Genomic DNA, 23,788 nt, shown 5'->3' on the forward strand with positions numbered 1-23,788 from the left:
CAGCTCCTCCCTCACTGTCTAACTCCCACTTCTGCATTTTGCACTGTTCATATCGCCACATTTAAACATTTATAAGAAAAGGAAGTCAAATAGTTTCCTGCTGCAAAATCCAAAGCTTGTCATTTATAAAAAAATGAGCAGCCAAGTTCCTCTGGTCAATGTGGAAAAGTGGATAGCGGAAAACCAAGATGCTTTTCTACCACCAGTGTGCAACAAGCTGATGTGAGTAACATGCTTTGCTGATTGTTTCTAGCCAGTAAAATCTGTTGCAGTGATTGATTTGTTTGGGACGTTAACACCAGACATGTTAGATGTTGTGTGTGAACATGCAGCAACCACATGACTCCTTTCAATTTCTGTTTTTCTCAGGCACTTTTCCCAGTTGCTCGTCATGTTTGTTGGGGGTCCAAACACCAGGAAGGATTACCATATAGAGGAAGGGGAGGAGGTAGGAAATAAAAAGTACATAAATACAACCTTAGCTGTTTTCACACAGCCTGATTCAGCGTCTCCTTTCCCCGTGTCATTACCTTATCTTCCATGAACCTGGGCAAACTCCACTTTGCAGCTGAAATGCTGTGAGTGTGTATTTTGGCACAGTGTCCCTAATAATCTTTAACTGGGTCCTTCTTGTTGGTGGCATCCTTTGCTGTCTAGACTTGCAAACTTACTCATTCGTAATTCGTAACATTTTCCAAAAACAACTCAGAGAAGACTGGAAAATTTCGACAGTCCCTCTTGGTTGGCTGTATTCAGCACAGTGGTGCAGCTGGTAAATCCCGATCTGGGGCCTTTCTGCATAGAGTTTGCATGTTCTCTCTGTGTATGTGTGGATTCTCTCTGGGTACTCCAGCTTCCTCCAGTCTAAAAACATGACTGTTAGATTAATCCACCCCTCTAAATCGTCCTTAAGAATGTGAATGGTTGTCTTATGTCTCTGTGTTGTTGTCTAGCAATGGACTGTGACCTGACCAAGGTATACCCTACTTTTCACTCAATGACCCTGGAAGGATAAGTTTGCAGCAAAGATGAAACTCAGTTATTTTAATAACCAATTATTCCATTGATTTTTCTCTTAATTTTAAGATCTTCTTTTGGTAAAATTGCATCTTTATTCTGATAATATTGTAACTATATTCTTGCAGTTAATGGATAATTGAAATAAAACCATTTTGCAAAAATATTTTCTTTCATTTGTAATTTCTTTTTTTTAAAATTGGATGTGGTATGAAAAAAATCCATATCGCTCAAACCTATTGAAAATGTCCCATTAGACAGTAAATAATAAAAATGTATTACTTTACATTCTTCTGACTCTCAAAGATAAATAAAATGTCACTAATTTATTACTCCGGCCTCATGATTGAGTACAATCATTCCAATAAATAAACAGAGGTTCACAGAGTTTAATCAATAAATACTCAGGATATTTTAAAGATTTCTATAGTATGCATGGATAAACCGTCAGACCAAATATTTCTTTTGTATATTAACATTCATATCTTGGAGAGTTCAGATTGTCAGTTATGTAGAATAAGTGGCTAAAGCTAAAAGGTTTAGCAAGGACATTCTGAGGGAAGGGGGAGGAAAGCAGTTCTTGCATGTGAAAGGTCAAATCTGATGTGTTCATGTTCAGCGCACAATCTCCAGATTGGGCAACTGCAGCCTTTAAAAAACGACATTTAACCCATTTCTTGTCTTTTCCTGTTTGAAATAGTTGTTTTTCCAGCTGAAGGGAGACATGTGTCTGAAGGTTATTGAAAATGGCCTCCACAAGGACGTACACATCAAAGAAGGAGAGGTAAGCGCTGACGTTTCACCAACATCTGGAACCGAAATCTGTCTTTTCTCCTTGTAGAGCATTAAAACACACTTGAATTATAATCTTTGCCTCATTGTGTGATTTTTTTCTGCACTTTTAGATGTTTCTGCTCCCAGCTCGAATCCCCCACTCGCCGCAGAGAAAAGCCAACACCATTGGACTGGTGGTGGAGCGAAGGCGACTACTGACTGAAACTGACTGCCTGAGGTTCACCTCTCTTCTTCCACTCACCTCTTCCCTCATTTCGACTCCTGCTTTTCTAATACAGTCTCAAAATTATTCACACTCAAATATATGTATGCACACTGAAAAAACACAAACTCTTACCAAGTAATTTTGGTCTAATTTCTGATTTTAGCAAACTTGAAATAAGACTAACTCATAAGTAACTTTTTAGCAAGATATAGAATATTTAACTAATAACGAGACATTTTCCCATGTTATAAGTTAATTTATCTGCCAATAGAACATTTTCATGAGTATTAAGGAATTATCATCAATATTAAGATATAGAGGCTTAAAACAAGCCTCTATATCTTGCTAAAAAGTTACTTGTAAGTTTGTCTTATTTCAAAAGCAATAAGATATTTGCACTAGAAACTAAACAAAAATTACTCAGTAAGGTTTTGTGTTTTTGCAGTGCTTGTTCAACTTGACACATCCTGTCGTAGCTATAGTTTTTCACAGTGTTGGTCGTTTTTAGGTGCGTCAGTGTCACCAGTACCTGTTGCTTCTTGTAGGTACTACGTGGACAACACCACTGACATCCTGTTCGAGAGATGGTTCTACTGCGAGAATCTGGGGACACAACTGGTTCCGATTATCAAAGAGTGAGACACATTTCCACTTTTATTTCATCAGGATTCATTGAAGCTTATGATGTCGGTTGATCTATCACTCACAGATTCATGGCATCAAACCAGGCCAAGACGGGAAAACCGGATCCAAGTGAGCTTTCTGCTTTCTACTCCCACATATCTAATATGAACACTGCTAAATTTCTAAAGAATAAACTGCTGCCATTTTTGTTTTCGGGTGAACAGATGAAGTTTTCAGAGAGCCTCCATTCCAGATGAACACCATGAATGTGATGACACCATTTTCCTTCAAGGACTGGCTTAACAAACAGAGGCCATCTTTGGCTAACGGCAGGCCCATCAACATCTTTGGAGCTCAGTTTGAGACAGAGGTAGGAGGTGTCACTCTATAACGTAAACATTTGAGCTTTCTGTAAAGGCAGATTGTTTTATTAAAATGCATACATACGCAAACAAGAATTGAGTTCACAAAGTTTGAATCTTTGTCAAATACAAGCTCAAATAAATCCAAATAACCTTACTCTTATTTGGTTAAATGTCTCTTAGCAAGCTGAACTCCACTTTCTTGGGTTTTGTAGCCTCAACAAGCTTCTGAGATATTTCTGGCCTAAAATACAACCACACCTTTGTAGGTAATTGGTAATATTTCATTAAAATTGGTTGGGTTCAGACCTGGTTTTTAATCACAGATTAGCGCACATTTTCAATATATTGAGGTTGGCGCATTGAAAAGGCTATTCCAGAATCATAATGTAAGCCTGTCTTATCCTTTCTAATAACAGTTTGGATAAAACAGCTCGCAAAAGTATTCACACCCCTGGAACTTTCCCATAATTTGTCACATTACAACCACAAACATAAATATATTTCATTGGAGTTTAATGTGAAAGACCATCACAAAGTGGCTTACAATTGTGAAGTCGATACATGATTTAAAAAAAATTGTACAAATAAAAAACCAAAAAGTTAAAAAAGCATTCAGCTCCCTTCAAAAGTTGCCTGATTACTGCTAATAACTAAATTTGTCAAAAGTTTTTTGAATCATATAGAATTTTATTTCTATTTCACAATTGTATATACCTTTGTTTTAGTCTTTCACATTAGACTCCAATGAAAAATATTCATATTTATGTCAGTATTGGTATTAGTTCAATGAATAAAAAATTATATTTTTACGGTGGCAACGAGAAACTACTAACGGTAATAAATTAAAACCACTAATTAGGACTCGGTTGTATATATTGTTTTTATCTCTAAGCCTAAATAGGGTGAATATAAACTAAATCTATTCTCTCTGTCTCGTATCAAATCTATAAAGCCTGCAAATTGAAAGCTGCCTTTTACATTGTAAAGCTTGACTTTCAGAAATTGAAAGCAAGTGTCTAATTACAGACAAATTATAGTTTTTGTGCTTCCTCTGCATGTTTGAGGGAGTGCTAGAAGCGGCATGTTTCTGCAGGTCAGAATATTGGATTCACCAAAACAAATGTTATTCATTTAAGATTAAAGTCTCATGTTTTTGTTTTATGTTTGGTTGGTTATATAACAACAAATCCGATCTCAATGATAACAAAGTATTAGACTTCCTGGTAATCAAACTAAGATGTCTGGACTAGTGCATCTGTACAAACAGAATAATAACAATAATGAATAAAAGAAGATTCTCTATTTCTTTGTCTTTGACAGGTAATGGTGTTTGGACCTGGACTTACAGAGACCTCAGTCCAGCAAACTGATTTGTGGATTTGGCAAATGGCACGTACACACTTCCTGTCCCAACTCCTCTAATAACCACCATAAGCTCCTAACAGCTAATCCTACCAACACATCTTCTCTCTGTCTCTCCCAGGAGGGATCTTCAACAGTGACCATGGCGGAGCAGCCGTTTAGTTTGACTTCAGGAGCTAGTTTGCTCATCCCCGAACAGAGCCAGTGAGTCAATTTCAATAAATAATATTAAAAATACAAATTACCTGGTGCTTTCCAGGTCTCAGAATTACATAGATACAACTTTAAATGGACATTGATGCTGATTTTGACAGAATGTGTTAGCTAATTGGGTGGAAATTAGGACAAAACACAAAAACTGATTTTAAGTTAGATTTTCAAGTCAGGCAGTTTGTATGAAACTTATCCATCACCGACTTTCCATCAGTCCAATCAAGTATGTGGCGACTACACATACTTTTTAACAGGAATAGACCTCCAGAAGTACCAGGTAGTCTGAGCAGCCATCTGCTGATGGTTGATGTATGATGTATCTGGGATTTTGACACAATAGTCTTTGGTCGAAAAATGAGAAACTGTACTTTGAACTCTCTGGATACTGTAGAAATATTACTAAGTTATATGTACATAATCACAGATTAAACTGTATTATATTAGCAGTTTAATCTGTGATTATGTATTATATTAGATGGTGGCCAACAGGTACAAAAGCACTGCAAATGGCAAAATACTCTGCAAACATGAATGATGCAAACAGCAAACCACACAAACACAAAAAACAAATGTAACAACAACAAAAAAAAAAAACTACAAAAAATGTGCTGGAATCACAGAAAACTGAAGCAAAAACCTACAATAAACAAAACAAATGCTGCAACCACAGGAGATGGAAGCAAATGAGAAAATGTCATAAATAGCAAAAACAACAAGCACAAAATGCTGAAAACTCACTCCACAAAACAGAAGTCCTCCAGACCACTAGGGGGAGTCTGGAGTAAGTAATATTACCAACATAAATAAATTCTGTATTATTGTAAAAGATTGTGTGTTTGAGAACGTCATAAAGCATAACAGACCTTTTCTTTCTTCCTCCAACTTTCTTCTATAAATCCTATGAAATTATGACATCCAATCTCTCCTGGGGGCCTGAAACCATACAGCTCCCCCTAGTGGTCTGGAGCACTTCTGTTTTTGCGGCGCAAGTTTCCAGCTTTTTATACTTGCTCTCATTTGTGCGTTTTGCTTCTTTTTCCTGCTGTTATAACATTTTCCATTTGTATTTGTTTTGTTGATTGTAGGTTTTTGCTTCTATTTTCTGCGCTGTTTTCTGTGTGTTTGCGCCTCTAACTATGGATTTACCATAGATAAACTGGAATTAATTGAAGCAGTGCTGTTCACCTGATCCCTACAAGAACCTCTGCAAGAGATTTTTAACTCATCAAATAGATGGAAAAACACAGTTTTAGACGAGAATGTTGGAAATATCAAAGAACCTTTAAATTTGACTGTAGTACTACTACAAATTAAAACAAATATATCCTCAAATTTACATCCTTGGACTGCAAAACATCCCAAAGTCATCACCCCTCCAGCACTACGCTTGGCAGTTGGCAAAAATTGTTGGTGCTAATTTGCCGTTTTCCAAAGATAATGACTTTCATTACATTAAACCATTATGAAAAACGTGAAAAAAATTATTTTCCATTGTTGAGTTTGAGATTTTATGTAAGCTAGGGTGATGATTTTCCAGAAGGAAAAAATTGGATCACCTCTATTTTTTCAGATACATTGACATTTAGTTTGCGACCTAAGACCTGTTGAAGTACACTGTTTTTATAATAAATAATAAACACCAAATTGAATTAGATTAGCAGTTCCCATTGCTGCCAACCCTTTAAAAAGAAGACAATCAAGAACAAGCACAATTTGTTTGTGCTTGAGAATTAAAATGATTTCTTACCACACTGACGAACCACAAATTTATTGGAACCGTCTCAGATACTGATGAGTAGGAACCTGTGCTAATATGAGCATTTGTGATGTTTCCTTGGCATTATGTTGCACACACCTGAATGCCCCAGGCAGGCAAAATGCATATACGGTTGATATCTGATAAATAAGTAATGAGAGCATGTGCCATTTTATGTTGTCTTCTTGGAAAATTAGCATGATTCTGGTAGAAATTCTGGTACAAACATATAATTACCGTTTATAATTCACGTTTCCTTTGTATAATATAATTCACGTTTCCTTTGTAGGTACATGTGGCAGAGGAATGAAGGGACTGTGGCCTTGGTTGTCGTGCAAAATCCAGAGCGGAAGAGAACCTAATTGTCAACTACACACCTTCAAAATTCACTTAAATAGAAGTATTAAAGGTGTTCACTTTTTTATTAAAACATGTATTTTTAATGACATTGACATGAAACTTACACCAGAGGTCAGTAGCAAACCAAGTAACCCACACACAAAAATGAGACCAAAACAAATCATTCCACAATTTCTACTATAATGATACAGGGAGAAAGTAGTAACATACTTACTGAATTTTATCAGGATTAGTAGAAAAGCCTCCAGCTTTTTTCTTTCCCTGCAACCAAAAACGAGTTTTCATGTGGGTTTCATCTTCAGCTCTTTGATGAAAAACACGCAGCTACATACCTCCCGTCATACTTCCTGTAATTATCTGACGTTTCCTAGCACTTTATGCTCAGAAACAACCTCACATCTTCTTGTTCTTTGGTGTTTTTGGAGTGATATTCACTCCAGATCCTCCTGCAAACCTGTCTTCTCTTTAATATTTCATTGGCTTCCCTAAATACTCTGTAGAAAACTTTAAAAGATATTTATCATGGGTTTTCTTTAATAGTGGAGTTTTGCACAGTAAGTTATGCAATTACAGTTGAGTGGATATTTCTTTGAAATTAAGTTTCAGAGAAATACGTTGTGAAATAATGAGGTTGTGAAGTTCTTGAGAGCTTCTTGCTTTGACCCATCATGTTTGTTGAGCAATGAGAAAATCTTTCATAGACTATCACTGCAGAGTAAATTATTAAATTAATATTAGTCAGACCTGATAAAAAGTGATTTTTGAGCTTTTTTCTTGACTTTCTATGTACTCCAACACATTTTCTATGTATTATTTTACTTAATTATTCTTAAATGAATGCATGGACTTGGGTTGTTAATGACTTCTGGGGTGAATTTTGTACAAACATCCTTATAGAAATATGTTTACTAAGAAAAACAATAACTTCTTCAATGCGCTTTGAATAATGGTAATAAATAATGCCAATTTATTTTAGTTTTATTATTTAGTGAAGTTAAGGATAATGAAAGAACTCGATTCTGAAACTGCCGTCAGTTTTTAAGCTAACAGGAATAAAATGACATCAGATAATTTTTCCCACCTGTTCTTGTTTTCTTGGTACCTACTGGAAGTGTGTTGAAAACTATCTTCATCATCAAACCTCAGGGAGAAACTTGCGTGACAGAAAAATGAATGGGAAAGATCCAAAAACAAAAGTTTTGAAGTACACCAGGAACAAAACCCTGGTGTGAGATAGTTGCCAGGTTCTCATTTTCCAAAAATTGTGCAAACTATCCTGATTTTTTAAAGAAAATATTGAAAATTAATAAGCATGCAAATGCAACCATTTTCCTCAAAGCGGCGTGCTGAGACACATTCCCACCCAGGACAAAATCCAAACATTTTTTTACTCCAGTAGGACCAGATAAGGCAGATAGAAGCAGGAAAAATACAGAAATTTTTAATTATGTTGTTTCTTCAAAAAAAAGAAAAAAGACAACAAATGTTGTGTAGGTTTACTTTAGTTTAGAAATTAAATAAAAACAAAATAAAACAGCAACATGGAAGACAACATGGTAGAATACATGTAATTTTAGGCTAAATACATAATTAACTCTATTATACTTAAGTTCACAACCAGGAACTGAGATTGCTTGAAGTTTACTAAAAGTTGGGTGATTTTGGAAGGACATAGTTTAAGATTATCATGAAATAAGTCATTTTTCAATGTTATTTTTAGCGTATTGTTAATTGGAGATTAAAATTCGGAACCTTTTTAATTATTAAACATTAAAAATACAATAGCATTGTATTGTTTCTGCAAAAAAATTACATGAAATGTTATGTGGGTAAATTTGGAAGGACATTGTTTAAGATAATCATGAAATTTGTCATTTTTTCAATGTTATTCTTACCTAGCACTTGATTGGAGATAAAAAAAAATATATATTAAAATTTTTAATTATGACAGTGTTAAAAATACACCAACATTGTGTTCCAGCTAAAAATGACATTAAATGTCACTTGGGTGATTTTGTAAGGACATAACCTAAGGTAACCATGAAATCAGCCGTTTTTCAATCTTATCTTTAGCGTATTCTTAATTACATGCTGCTCTGCTATAAGTCCAGCAACAGCCCAGGCAGGGGCATAATCCAGAGTCACCAGTCCTCGAAGATTGTAGCGATGGGCTGAGTAATCCCACGGACAGGCCCCCATCAGGCTCAGCCCCACGCCCCAGCTGAACTCCCACATGTAAATGAATAAAGTGTAAACTGCCAGCCTCACAGGGAGGGAGCGGCTCTGGGCCAGCAGCCGGGCCCTCAGGGCCTCCATGCAGAAGATGGCGGAGCCGTACATGGGCAGCGCCCAGATGCTGCTGTGTCCTGGCAGCCTCTGGTCTCGGGCGCTGCACCAGTCGTACACGGCGGTGAAGGCCACCTCGCAGAGGCAGCCGTGCAGAGCGTAAACGTAGAGACGAAACAAGGCTGAGAGAGGATGAAGGGGGCCGAGGTTGTCAGGCTCTGCTGGGGATTCATCTCCAACAACAGTCCCTGCAACACACACACACACATAAACTGAAACTAGTTCGTCTTGAAAGTCTATTTGGAAAGTTTTTTGTGATTTAATTTAAGACAACTGTGAACTTTCAGTCACTTTTTAAATAGTAAATTGGAAAATGGATTGAACTCAAAACAGAAGAGAATATACTTTATTGATCCCTAAGGGTTCAATTCAATTCAATTTATTGTTTGTCACTGTACACATTTACAATTAGATTAAAAGTCAGATCCAACAGTACAAACAATGTAGGAAATATATACAATATAAACATAAATATGGTAATATTTACAATATTAATCAGTTATATATATAGTATATATATATATATAAATTTCCTTCTCACCCTCCGCGGGTGGTCTCTCTCATCCTCTGAGCTCGGGTCCTCTACCAGAGGCCTGGGAGCTTGAGGGTTCTGCGCAGTATCTTGGCAAGATACTGCACATTTCTGGGCTGAGATGTCTGATGTTGTGGTTTTTCACATCCCCATCAAGTTTGCAATGAAGGCTCTTAGAGTCCTGTTGATGTACACCTCTAAGCATTCAATGATCCAAGTGTGTGGTGTCCGTTATCCTGCAATAGCTAGCCCCGCCCACTTCATCACAACCCTCCGGGGCTGACTACTGACCAGTTCTCTGTCTAACAGGTCCGGAAAATCTCTAAGACCTGGGTATTACCCTAAATGAGATCTATAAGAGATAATCTATTCAAACTGGTGTCGAAAGCGATTCGTCTAGCTCTAACTACCTCCAATCCAGAAGTTACGACCCTTTTCAGTTAAGAAACAATCAGCTGAGTAGCCCTCACAGCTGCATAATTCCAATAACCACTTCTGTTAACGGTAGCTCGCTTTCTAAAATATAACTCGCTCTTGGAACCGGCTAGACTAAATTTAGTGACTTGGATGTAAGTCCCTGGGTCATTATTTTACTCTCGCCAAAGGAAATTATGAAGCCTCCTCTTTACTAGAACCATGTACATTAATTTTACCTTTATTAGAAGAACTGAAGAATGATTACCTGACTCGATTAATTCCAATGTCCACCAACCTCATTAGAATTTTAGAGTATGAATTTTATTAAGCAAGCTTAAGCAGGAATATGTGACATACAAATCAATAATCAATTGTATATAAATTTGAGAACAGTATAATAAGGTCCACATGTATAACTATACCATGCTGTCTCCTTTCCCTAACCTATGTCACTGTTTCTGAGATGGAATTTTATGGAGCAGAGGCAACTCACACCCAGTTGATGGTGAATCTTGGCAGCAGAGACGTCCAGATTCCTTGGACGGAGTCTTTATCCTTGTGCGGAAAAATCCTCCTTAGAATAGTAGCAAAGTAGAACGGGTTTAAATCCTTTAAACCCAGCTCTTTATCCCTCCGGGAACTTTGTCTTTTCTCCAAGTCTGTTGCAATGTATTCGGGGTGGAGGCAAGACCGATGGCCGAATCAGGAACTCGGGCTTGGGCGTCTGGAACTTGTCCCTCCTTGGCGGCGCTGAGTATCAAGTCTCCCGTGGTTCCAGGGTGCGGCCCGTAGCTGTTTCCTCTGCTTCTCCGTTTCGACTCCTTCAGCGCCGAGGACAAAGAACAAGAACTTCTCCTTTTCCGTCTGCTTTTATACGTTTCTCTGCCATGCATGTGTATGGGGAGGTTTAGTTTACGTGGTTTCCTCGCAGAAACCCCCGTCGGCCCCTCCTGTCTGCTGACTGAGGTGGAAAGTCCCGTCCTTCCCTTAGCGTGTTGATCTTAGCCAACCATACCGCCCCACCCATCCTGTGCGTCTGGCCATCTGTTCAGAACTGCTTGCGACAGCAGGAACTCACAAGTTCCCCTTCTCTTTTCACTCACCCTTTTCTCTGATTAATTATTAAACACAGTCAAATATTATAAACTATTTGCAGATTTTCATTAAGCATTAATCATTTCTTTCACTTATTATAAATCATCAAACATAATCATTTCATTGTTGTTATCTCATTACAGATCATTATTCATACATTTCAGAACCATTCAGTGACTACTTATACACAGTCATTTTACCAATTGTACTCATACATGTCCAACTTAATCATTATAAATCAAAACACAAGATTGCTTTATTTCTTTCAGGCCTTCATGCACCTTTTTCTGCGTGTACCTGGATAGATCTCAAACCCCATACCAGTTTTCTCGACACCCCCTCCTTGAGATCGGACGGTGCTTCGCAGAAAACACAAAGTCCAAAGTCAAAATAGGTCAAGGCCATCACCGCAATCTGCAGTCAGGATGTCTTGTTCGTAGCAGGTAACCGGAGATGATGACGGTGTCCAGGTATCCACAACCTCATACTCCGTCAAATTGGACGGCGGAGAACTCCAGCGCTCGGCGTCCAACTGGGGAGGAAGTGGAGATCCGGCTGATCCAGGTGGGCTGATGTCCTCCAGTGAAGACTGCAGAAGCGAAGGCAGATCCACCTCGGAGTCTGGCAGCGTCAGTGGGTTGTTACAGTATCCCTCCAACTCAGCCAGTAGATCTTGAAAATCCATATTGGTGGAAGGCGGATCTGGTGACGGAGATGATGCGAAGAGGGTGTCTTCTGTCTGGCACGCTTGGTGAGATGAACTGAGAATCTCAGTTTGGGTACCCTTTCTGTTAGTCGCACTGCTGGTTTGGCATCCGACATCGATAAACATATCCGGAGACATGGGACATGTGGGTGGAAGGTACTCGCCTACTGCCACAACTCGTCCATCGAGAAGGTGTAGAGTTGGCAGGCATTGTCGAGTAAGCTGGTGTTCCCATAACTTCTGAATCACGGGCAGCAGAAGTCCCGTGTGCATTGGAGATGTTGAAAGGTCGTCGTCGTCTTGGCCAAAGGCAGAGGTCCACACGATTTTGTGCACCCGTTCCAGGGATCGAGATGTGGAAGCCGCTATGTAAGGCAAATCTCTTTGCCCTGTGGCGCAGAGAATTGCCGTTACATCTGTGACAGGGCTGCTCACGCAACTGTGACACCAGCGGGAGGACGATGCAACCCAAATGAATCCATAGGATTCTGCGGCGATCCCACATCCCACACAGCAGGTTGGGGCCTGAGGAGAAACAGCAACCCAGGTAACTTCACGATTGTGGTTACGGATTAATAATAACACAATGAATAAGCAAAAGCGAAAGCGGAGAGAGTAGGTGGTTTAAGCTCGTGTGCCTGCTTGGGCTGCCAGCCAGGGAGAATCAATCACAGGAACCGGAATGTCATGATCAGGAGCTGGTTCACCCCGATCATAGACATGAGCTGAATCATGGAATATTGCAGCATAGGTCATCATCCATACAACGATGGCCAGGTCTGAGGTCTCCTGAAGCCAGTAGAGGACCACCAAGATCCCCCAAACCGTTGCCCAGAGAGCCAGAACTACCCACTTCTGCAGCCATATGCGCCTGCCCCGACCTTTGATGGACAAGGCCTGGCGCGCTAAGTAGACGAGGATAGATACTGCGAAAAGCCCCTCTAGAATAGCTGTGAGGATCTTAAGTGGTGCGGTTCGAGTAGCTTGACGGCCCCCAAGAACCAGCTCCAGTGTCAGGGCTGTGGTATCGGTAACAAGCCATAGGCAAACCACAACGCCCCTACGCCAGTTGATGCGGGTGCGGCCCATCAGGTAACAAGCGAAGAGGGATGAAGCTAACCCCCATTTCTGGAGGACGATGGGTCGTAGGATAAGCTTGACATATCCTTGTAGCGCAACGAAGATCCTCATAGGATGTCCCCTGGGCCAGGAACCAGTGTGGCAGTAGAGTACCCAGGCCAGGGTAACCCCTAAGTGCTCAAGGGTACTCACTTGAATTGGTGCAAAAAGTGAGTTGGGGTTCGATGTGTTGGTTGAAGAGTTAGATTCCATGATGTCCGATGGTGGTTCTTTTGGTTCCGGTGTTGTCGGCAGCAGCGGCGAAGGTTGAATGGCTCGTAGGCACACGAGAGCCCCCTCTTATGCAGAAGCAGGCTCCTCCTTCGGGGGGAGGGGTTGGTACTCCCTCTTTTTGCAATGACATAGTGCTTTCAGCCACACCTCCAGGACAATTTTGCCAACGATTAAAGCCACGGCCACGCCCAGTAGGCCCAAGATGTACGGCCACAGCATACTCAGCGCACTCAGCAGCCATTGCTCAACAATGTGGAGGCCTCCTTCCACCACACTAGCAACCTCTTCGACAACCTCGGTGATTGCGGTCACGATGGTTGCACCCATAGTTTCATACCAGAAGCAGTTGTGTTGGTTCGCCCCTTCGCCACATTTCTGCCAAATCTCCTTAGAGATTGTGCAGGTAAGATTGGAATACAAAAGATTAGTTCCGACCCAGTCAAACCCTGAGTCCACTTTCCCATCGCACAGACTCTTTCGGAAAGCATGTCCTTCGGCGATGGCTATAAGGGGATTTGGGATGAATGGAACTGGAAGACCCAGAATACTCTTGCGCTTCTGTAGGTGGTAACCTAAAATTGCGTCGGTACAGGTCTTTCCGCTCACTATTGCCCTTTGCCATGTACCATTGATTTTGCGCCAAGTAACTTCAGAAGAGTGCGTGTCATACTCGTCTGCATACTGCTCCTTGCAGTAGCGTTCCCAACCGCGAACCTCGTGGCAGGGTCTTCTGGCCAAACTTATGACACACTCAAGGACTTGTCGTGTGTTATTTTTACAAGTCATGCGCCAAGGTCTTGGGTTGACGTAGTTTTCAGGTCTCCAAAAAACTCCAGGCCAAATCATGCGGTCCTTAGAATAAACTGTGGCGAGGTATTGGTACTTGATCCAATAATTGGTAGACTCACCGAGACAGGGTATAACCCAGGCTTGAAGTTCTTCTTGTTGGAGTCCCCACCATTCCCAGTCCCAATTTCGTGAATAATCTTCGTACCAGGCTCGTAAAGCCCATTTAGCGGTTGGAAGGACGTCAGGACTAGGGCAATGATACTTCCAGGTGGAATAGAAGGCCTTGCTGGTTTGTACGAGGTCACATCGTGGAGAAGAGTGGGTTTTCACCCAGCATGTGTCATTGAGGCTGTTAAAGATGCTTTGGGCGACACACTTATCAATTTTTGCAAAATCGCCTTTAGGAGCACTCAGAAGTTCATCAGGAGTTGGAAGGGGTTGTGTGCGCAAATTGGCAATATGTAGCTCCTCTAACCCAGCATGAGAGCGAACCGTTCCCTCCGGGAAGTCTCCCATGAAGAACGTTTGGTCGTTGGCTATGTACGTCCATGGGAATGTGTTATTTAGCCAGGTTTCAATTTCTGTCCGTATTGAGCGTACAGAGTGCCAGAAATCCGACAAGTATTCTTCAATAGCTGTGACTATGTAATTTTGGCCCCTGCATTTGACGAACTTATTCCAGAGGCAGGCATTTAACCACCTAAAGTGGTGCGTATAACAATGTTGTTGGTCAGATTGGAACATAAACCGTGTGGGACCTTGTCGAATCAGGAGGGCCGTAATGTTAGTCAAACTTTCGTTGGAAGGCGGCCTCGTTGCCCAATCGAGAAAGTCGTTTCGGGAGGTGCTGTTAACCCGCGGTCGCTCTGTGATGTTGGCATCCTCTCTGCAATTCAGGTGAAAGTCACCCCAAAACTCCCCTCGTGGGAGCCAGGCTCGACAGCCTGAGGACCTGTGCGGGGCCGGGTATACTACTTCGGTATCCCAGTACCCCTGGTTCGGCAACAGTAGTAGCGATCGACAAGCCATGTTGCAATGCCATTCTGGAAATCCTCGATCCGGATGAATCCAGTTGCACCTGACGGTCCGTCATTCTTTGCGCTGTAGAACCCGTATCCAGCAGAGCGCTCCGGTGTCGAGGAAGTCATAGGCGTAGATCTCCCCGATCCGATTCAGAAGGCCGTCTAGGGAGGAGTCGTTCAGTTTGTAGGCTCGGCTTTCCACATACTTTTTGCCGTTTTCTTTGGCGAATAATCCGGTTCGATTCTGGGCAGAAGTTTCGTTGTCCCATGGCACAAAAATAGCCGTGGTGCTTGTATTCCAGCAGTTGAAGGTGGCATACTTGGAATGTCCATATGTGACTCTTGTATGCGTAAGGTACCATGGTCCAACTCCGATGAAGTAGAAGATCGTAGCGAGAACAGCAGCAGCAAATAGCAGAGCAAGAAGCGTCAGCAGCCCTTTCAGGCAAAGGGATTTTCCTGTTATCGTAGTCGTTTTCCGTAGCAAAGGTTCGTTAGAGGTGTCCGAGTCGTCCTCAGCGTCGTCAGTGTCAGTGGAGCTGTCCGAATCCGATGATGCGTCCAGCCAACCCTGGTCTGTAGGCTTGCGCCTCATGCCGATAGCATCCATCCTGGCCAGATTAGTGATTCTCTGGGATCCAGTGCATCAGGCGTTGTACAAATTTTTCTTAAAGCCTTGAAGCAGCCCTGGTTAGCAGGGTTCTTCGCAACCCGTCTGGTGGCTCTTCTCTGCTGCAAGGCTGTAAATATTGGAGAGGGGTAGGGTAATTCGGGCTCCAACCCCCTCCACACCCACTTCCAGTGGAACACCCTCCAATAGTCCGGCCGAGGAAACGGGCCTTGGGCGGTGCCGTTTTTCAGCGCCTGGTCATACCAAGATTCGTGATTGTGCCCTATGGGGGCGGGCACTGAGATGTAGGTGTACAAAGGTTGCCCATGCAAAGTTAGTCTGGTGCGGTACCCCCAGGTTGACGGGGTGAAAATCCTCTGGTGTGGTGGGTTGGGGTAGACCCTGTCTATTTCCAATTTCAATGGAAGCCTGGTGTTATTAAATATATAGCATTCTGGATTCATTTCCCTCTTTACTATGGTTTTCGCCATACTTGGTGATGTGGTCCAAATGATCATGTCATTAAGTGAAATTTCACAATACAGTCCTTGCAGTGGTTCAAGGTAATGGGGACCCCACCTTATCCGTAGTTCGATCCCCTGTACCCTGAGATACACTGCATTAAAAGTCCATGGTAGAGATCTTGGGCACATAGGTGAAATTGATGCATAATGGACCGTGTTATTGGACCCTCGTCCTTGCCAAGCAGGCGGTGCGGTAGGGATGAATAAATGTGGCTTCGTTGGAGGGGGTGGCGTGTACTCTTCACTTTCCCCCACCTGTTTTGTGTTCTGGAAATTAGTGGGTCGAAGATATATGAGGTACTTGAGAAAATATGCTTCGGTGAGCGGATTGGAAGGAGTGAAATCTTCTCTTGGCATATCAAGTAGTATAGAGGTAGTAGGGAGTCTTAGAAACGGGCCTTTATCTGAAAGTCCCGACGAGACTCCAGCTCCTACTTTGAACATTTTAGTCACAAAAACCCTTGTACCTTTCCGTCTTGTGGGTTTCGACTGACGTTGGGACTTGGCGACTCGCTTTCCCCCTTCCGGTGTATCCGTTAGTCTTAGTTCTTCTTCCTCCATGGAAATGCTGAAGCGAGCTTCTGCCAGGCGTGAGTCTTGGGTTTCTTCTTAGGAGGCTCCGGTTCGGTGTAGGACACGGTGGCGTAATGCTGCTCGTCTGGCACCACTTTGATGGCTGCTCCGACGGAGTAGATTCCTTTATAGGGGACGGTAATCATGCGCACTGACAGCTGAATCTGGCAGGAGGTGCTAGGATCGGAGGGCGTACCCGCTCTGTGGGCCACGCCTCCCGGGTGTTGCAAAACTCCATCCCGAAACTGGGACTCCGCTGTTATCCAGTACAGGCAAGACTTTTCCTTAGGTCTTACCGCATTGCTGCCCCACCCGTCCACCTCAGTGGTGTAGTAATACATATCTGAGCAGCATACCCCATCTTCCCTTGGCACGTCCGGTAAATCCACCACAGGAATTGTGCAGTCATTGATGACTTCCAAAATCAGATGCGCCCATGTGGTCAGCTTCCAGGGGCCTGTCCAACCCCCATTAACGGCTTGGTCTCTGGCGTCATCTGGGAGTGCACTTAGCCCTTCAGCTGATGGTTGGTACGCGTGAGGCCGATGCACCCGGAAGATCACAGGGGAGTGGTTGGTATTCAATGGTGGAAATGACAGGGATGCTCCAGCAGCTTCATATGGCCAGGCAGCATGAACAGAATCCCACAGGACATCATGGGGCCCTTCTTCCCTCCTCCACACCCATGGATCCGCTTCTTCTGGGGTGTTTGGGGGAGCTGAAGGTCCCGGTAATATTATCGGTATGGGGCTCCCATGGTTTGGTTGTACTTGCCCATATGTTCTGTAATATCGCAGCGAGCTATAAAACCTCGTCACCTGCCATCCCTCAGCCTGACCTGTCAAAGTCACTTCTCCTCTCCCCAGCTGGTCTTCGCAAGTAGAACAATGATGGAGATCGTCCCCATCCCAGAAGCAATAACAGCTTTTTGGTTCTTCATTCTGCCAGCTCCATTGGGTCTCCAACTGAAGTCGGGGCAGGTAACCTACCCGGCAGTTCCCACAGATGGTGTTGTTCAAAACCGTAACCGGAGAGACGCGGAGATGTTGTAGCATCTCTGCGGTGGCTCCTTGTTGCCTGGGTTTCTCACAGCCCGGTCCCTCCCAGGTGATGGGGAGTGGGTTGTTTACTAAACAAACCGGACAGCGACTTTTAGCTTTTGCCCACATCAGCATCTCTCGCTCCTCCGACAGGACTCCCTTTTTAGCCCAATCCAATTTCTTCAGGGCTCGTCCTGCCCAAATCCCTGAAGGTGTTCTTCTAATTACAACCACCCCTTTCACGGTGGCCAGTCCGATATAGGGTGGAATGGTACATGATTCACTGGCCATTTCACCGGCTTCTGTTTCACTTTAGTCAGGAACTGGCTTGAGCTGCTCAACTCCTTGAATCCCTTTTCTTTTCAGCAATACTGTGTTCCTATCCAGTACTTGCTTGACGATGTCAGTTGTCTCAAACTTGGGTTTTACTGCTGCACTTACAGGTTGCTCTCTTGCTTTGACCCACACGCGCTGTCCCTCTCGGAATGGCACTCTGGGCGTCAGCTTCTCCTTTTTGTCGCTGGAGCTCCGCCCCACTTCCTTCGTGGTGAACGGCCGTTGGTTGAGCTCCATTGCAGGGGCGGGCCTCTCGGCTCTGCTTCTGTCGTTCAGTGCCTGCCCTATTTCCACCGCCTGTGTGCTCCAACTGTTGGTGTTAGCATTTTTAGCTATCCAGCTTTTCACTAACCCTATGGCTCGTTCCACCACTCCGTTAGCTTGTGGGGTATAGGGTGGAGAGTAAACTCGCATTACTCCAAACTTCTGACACCATTGGTCAACCTGTGAATTACGGAAATGAGTCCCATTATCCGTGCGCAGCTCTTTCGGGATTCCCAGGGCACTGCATACTTGTTCCAGCATGCCGACAACACTATTGCCGTTTGCTTTCCTGGCTGCTTTTGTAGTTACAAACCCCGACATAGAATCCACCAGCACTAAGAGGTACTTCTCACCTCTTCTTCCTGTTATCCCCATGGGGCCTGCAACATCCATGCAGACTGAACCCCAGGGGACCGTGCTTTTGATGGATAACCCCTCCATCCGCTGCCCTCGGCGACCTGCGTTGTATTGTCCACATACTTCACAGTCCCTTAGTACGCGTTGGACTTGTTTTACTGGGATCCAAAGGTCTTGCTCCTCCAGCTCCTTACGGGTAGGTCGTACGCCTGCATGTCCAAGGGCCTCATGCACACTCCGCACGACCTCGACCACGTACTCTTCTGGGACCTCCCGTCCTCTGGGAGTGCTGTCCCACTTCTCGGTACCGACAAAGACGATCTTTCTTTGCTGGACATAACAGTCCACTTCATCATTCCCACGCCAATGAGCTCCCTCATGCGTGTGTGCTTTTTGATGCTCAACTTCTATTTCCAACTGTAGTATTAGCTCAGCAATCTTTTTCCACAAGTCTTTGTGTGCCACTGGCTTGCCCTTTGCTGTCTCGAAACCATTTTCTTCCCAAATGGCCAAGTCTTCTCTAAGGGCTTGAGCACAGTAGTAACTGTCGGTTACTAACCTGGCACTCTTGATTTTCCTTTTCACCAACTCCAGCAATCCTTCCAGTACGGCCGTCACTTCTCCGGCTTGAGCGCTACCGGGAGCTTTCCCTTTCTGACGGCATTTTTCCTTGCCGTCCTGCTTCAGAATAAATCCCCAGTACGCCGACTGGTTGGACCCCTTTCTGGATCCGTCGGTGTAGATTGTCCATTCCGGATGTCCTGGCTTCTCAGGTGTCTCTGGCGGTTTCTTCTTACTGGTGGGTTGTGCTGGCCCAATTTCAAGCTCCGGGTCTAGTAGGATGTCCTCCCATCTTCCCCACCGTGTGTTAGTTGCTTTAGTACTTTCCACGGTACCTTTTCTTAGATACTTATGAACTTGGCTCTGTGTGATGACTTTAACTGGTTGTCCCTGTGCTAGATCCTTCAGCACACCCCAGTAACGAGCTAACACCGCTAGCTCTTTCTCCTCCTGCGGATATTTCTTCTCAACAGAAGTCAGGGTGTAACTCCACAGGGTAACCAAGCCTCCATTTTCGTTACTCACTTTGATCATGGCATCGTCATTCTCACAGCTGATCTCTGCCACCAGTCTTTCTGACAAACTTCTTGGCTCCAGTCTCACAGCTGCTTGAATGGCTTTTCTCAATTCTTCCAGGTTCTGTTGATTCGCTGCTGTCCAAACCCAGGGTCTTTTTCCGTCCTTCTCGTCCTCCTCACTCTTTCTCAGGCATTTGTACAAAGGTTTGGCATACTTCTGATAATTGGGTACGTGGTCCCGGACATAGTTGCATAGTCCTAATATTTTCTGTAAGTCATTCTCCAACTGAGGTGGTTGAATGTTCGTCAGCTTTTCCCTGTACCCATCTGAGAGTCCCAAGTCCGACGTGACTTGGAAGCCCAGATAATTCACTTGGAACTGTCCAAATTGACATTTCTTGAGGTTTAGCTTCAAGCCTGCCTTGGTGAGGTTTTCAACCACTTTTTGTAGCCTCTCTAGGTGTTCTTCTTCTGTGTCATCGGCAATAAAAACATCATCGATGTACACAGTTGCACCTACGTCCCCCAGTACTTCCATCACTGCTGACTGGAACACGTTTGGGGAGTTCTTGTATCCCTGGGGTAACCTTTGCCACACGTAGCTCTTGCCTTTGTGGGTGAATGCAGTTTTACCTTGCGATTGTCTGGCGAGGCGTAGAGAAAAATCCATTGGCTAGGTCAATGCATGACTTGAACTTCTTGACTCGAAGAGTTTTCAGCGCTCCTTGTGGATTGATTAAACTGGCTCGGTTTGCTATTGTTCTCCGATTCAGGGCCTTGAAGTTGATAACTGGTCTCCAACCTCCTCCAGCCGATTCAGGTTTCTTCACCGCCTGGATGGGGCTGTTGGTGATCGGGTTGAGTTCCTCTCTGATGATTTCCAGGGCGCTCAGCTCCTTCACTATCTTGTCCATCTCCTCGACTGCTCCCGGGTTCAGCGAGTACTGCCGGACAGGTGGATGAACCCCACCTTCGATGTGATGAACAAACTTTGGACCCAAATCCCCACAATCGTTTTTGAACCGTGCCACTTGCGCTGTAACGATGATCTCACGTAGCTTCTTTTTCCCAGCCGGGGAGAAGTCACTCTCTGCGAGCTTCTGTTTTGTCACCGTCGGTATGTCAATCGGTTTGTACCAGTCCTGCTGCCCGGATCCGGTTTGGGTCGGGCCGACTTTCACCAACCTTGCTTTCAAACTCGTCAGCCTTCGCTCTAGTCGGCGATGTGTGCCTTTCTTTTTGCTGAGTTCGTCTAAGTCTTTTACTGTGAGGAGATTGTAGGGACCTTTCACCCACACTACTCCTTTCCAGGTCCCATATGGCATTTCTTCTATTTTTCCATTAGCAAACTGAACCTTCAGGTGTCCTGCTGTTTCTAGGTCTTTGCGGGTCATAGACACCTCCGCTCCGGTGTCCACCAGGTAGGGTACTCCCTCCACTTTAGCGTAGATTTCGTTCCCCTCCCAGTAGGCATTTTCTAAAATGACCCGCGACCTGGACGTCATTACTTCGGTGACCCCCCGGTCCCGGCTTTACGGGACTCACGGAGGGCCGTCCTCTGTTCTGGGCTCAATTTCCTATACTCCTCATCTGTCAGGAACTGACCTTTCCCTGGCTGGTTTTGTGAAGCCGGCGGGTTGGTCGGTCTCCCTTGTGGTCCTGGTGGTTTCTGCTGGAACGGCCGGTTCTGGAAATTGGGTGGTGGTGTTCCCTGTTGAAACGGCCGGCCCTGGAAATTGGATGGCTGTGTGCCTTGCGGGAACGGCCTGCTCTGGAAGTTGGATGGCTGTCTGATGTTGACCCTTCCAGGTGGCTTTGCTGGTTGGCTAGCCTCCTTCTTCCTTTTGTCCTCGTAGTACTGCTGCTCCAGGTCGAATCCCTGCACTGCCACATCCATCTGGGCCACGGTCGTGCTTCTCACTGGCAGTTTCACAAACACAATCTCTCCTCTTCGTCCCTTTGTCACCTCACGCAGTACCTTCACATACCTCGCGGGAGAAACGGTTTGCTTTAGTGTGTGCCAAAGCGGTTCCAACCGGCTTCCTTTGTCCAACCGTCCTCTAGCTCTCTTCACCTGGGACTCTTCGTCGTCCATGTCCTCCAACACCAATCTCTCATAGTTGCTCTGTGCTGACTCTGTTCCAACCATCGGGTCCGCAGTCACGCTGGTCAGCCACAACTTTTTGGCCCCTTCGTGGTTGGTGGTAGATAGCACGGTCGGCCAAACATCTTTCAAATACTCCTCATTATTCTCGTCTGCGTTTTTACTCCGAATCACCAGCCTTAGATTCTTTAGTTCTGCGTATGCATCTTGTCCAGTAGTAGTGGCTGGTGGTTGGGCCGACACCCCTTGTGGTCTCACCGAGACCTGTGGTCCTGCTGGGCAGTCGGGATGGAGCTTCAGCCACCTCCGATTCTGCCCTGTCTGGGGCCTGCTCTTTTCCTCGGGTCTCCTTGAAGGCCGAAAGTCTCTGCAGGACCTCGGTATATTCTTTGTATTTGCGCACCCCGCTGACGAGAGGGTTCACCAGGATCCCTTCGATGCCCGCTGCCAATGTAGCTGTCTTCACTATGCTGTCATATTTCTCGGAGGGGCTGTAGACCATCCGCAGCTCACCAATCGTCCATCCTTCAAGGAGTTCAGCGAACCATTCCAGCCATTCTTTGATCTCCGATTTCTTGGTTATCTTTACCGGGCATTTAACGACTCCCAGTCGGTGACCATGTTTAAGCTGGGTGCAAAAGTATATCCGAGTCTGCACCAGGTACTTCATTAAGTCCCGTGCCGTGTCCTCTTTGATGGTGTAGTGAGATTCAAAGAAAGCCCTCCTAATTACCTCAATCCAGGAATCCAATCCATCACCGAGTAATATCAACGATATAGGCAATTGTGTTAATGTGGATTGGGAAAGATGGGATTGATGACTCTCCCCATCCCGGCTGATGTTGCTCGCCTCTTGTCCCATTATTGGCTTTGGCAGGGGATCCAGTTCCCCTCTTTCTTCTTCATTCATAGTTGTCTTTGTCTTCGAGTTGCCTATCCCCCAAAGCCTCTCTTTGCGCTCTTGAGTAGGGATGGGTCCAGGCTGTGTTGGCTACTGGCTTCACTGTCTGGATACTATCACTTATCCTCAGTAGAAGCTTTTCCCTCACCTGCATGCTATACAGTTACTGCAAGGGTTGTGACCGACGGCCTTATCGGTCACTGTTAACTCTACTCCCTAAGAGTTAACGAACCAAGTGAGCTATTCAGAGTCACACATCTGTTTTTACTGACTTGGTGTGTAGGGCCCGCCTACTTGGCTCCGCCCCACGTTGGGCGCCATGTCCGTTATCCTGCAATAGCTAGCCCCGCCCACTTCATCACAACCCTCCGGGGCTGACTACTGACCAGTTCTCTGTCTAACAGGTCCGGAAAATCTCTAAGACCTGGGTATTACCCTAAATGAGATCTATAAGAGATAATCTATTCAAACTGGTGTCGAAAGCGATTCGTCTAGCTCTAACTACCTCCAATCCAGAAGTTACGACCCTTTTCAGTTAAGAAACAATTAGCTGAGTAGCCCTCACAGCTGCATAATTCCAATAACCACTTCTGTTAACGGTAGCTCGCTTTCTAAAATATAACTCGCTCTTGGAACCGGCTAGACTAAATTTAGTGACTTGGATGTAAGTCCCTGGGTCATTATTTTACTCTCGCCAAAGGAAATTATGAAGCCTCCTCTTTACTAGAACCTTGTACATTAATTTTACCTTTATTAGAAGGACTGAAGAATGATTACCTGACTCGATTAATTCCAATGTCCACCAACCTCATTAGAATTTTAGAGTATGAATTTTATTAAGCAAGCTTAAGCAGGAATATGTGACATACAAATCAATAATCAATTGTATATAAATTTGAGAACAGTATAATAAGGTCCACATGTATAACTATACCATGCTGTCTCCTTTCCCTAACCTATGTCACTGTTTCTGAGATGGAATTTTATGGAGCAGAGGCAACTCACACCCAGTTGATGGTGAATCTTGGCAGCAGAGACGTCCA

General features: G+C 44.2%; 2 protein-coding genes across 2 annotated transcripts in view; one reads left to right on the forward strand and one right to left on the reverse strand.

Moving 5' to 3' along the window:
* On the forward strand, positions 1-7,768 carry haao (3-hydroxyanthranilate 3,4-dioxygenase). Its single transcript, XM_028005938.1, has 10 exons — positions 1-222; positions 370-448; positions 1,718-1,801; positions 1,923-2,029; positions 2,563-2,652; positions 2,727-2,770; positions 2,866-3,011; positions 4,327-4,395; positions 4,490-4,572; positions 6,627-7,768. The coding sequence occupies exons 1-10, from the start codon at positions 134-136 to the stop codon at positions 6,697-6,699; spliced, it is 864 nt and encodes a 287-aa protein (XP_027861739.1). The 5' UTR covers positions 1-133; the 3' UTR covers positions 6,700-7,768.
* LOC114137394 (transmembrane protein 229b-like) overlaps positions 7,173-23,788 on the reverse strand; it is a 24,048-nt gene continuing 7,432 nt past the window's right edge. Inside the window, exon 2 of the mRNA XM_028005942.1 lies at positions 7,173-9,231. Coding sequence (XP_027861743.1) covers positions 8,744-9,231 — 488 coding nt within the window. The 3' untranslated portion in view covers positions 7,173-8,743. The remainder of the gene's footprint in view (positions 9,232-23,788) is intronic.

Source organism: Xiphophorus couchianus, chromosome 22 (genome assembly GCF_001444195.1).
Source record: "Xiphophorus couchianus chromosome 22, X_couchianus-1.0, whole genome shotgun sequence".
Taxonomy (NCBI): Eukaryota; Metazoa; Chordata; class Actinopteri; order Cyprinodontiformes; family Poeciliidae; genus Xiphophorus; species Xiphophorus couchianus.

Bases quoted from the DNA above. Each gene is read 5' to 3' on its own strand.
- haao (XM_028005938.1), top strand. From the start codon at position 134: ATGAGCAGCCAAGTTCCTCTGGTCAATGTGGAAAAGTGGATAGCGGAA. The intron at 223-369 runs GTGAGTAACATG...TGTTTTTCTCAG, and splicing joins CCAGTGTGCAACAAGCTGAT to GCACTTTTCCCAGTTGCTCG. The intron at 4,573-6,626 runs GTGAGTCAATTT...TTTCCTTTGTAG, and splicing joins CTCATCCCCGAACAGAGCCA to GTACATGTGGCAGAGGAATG.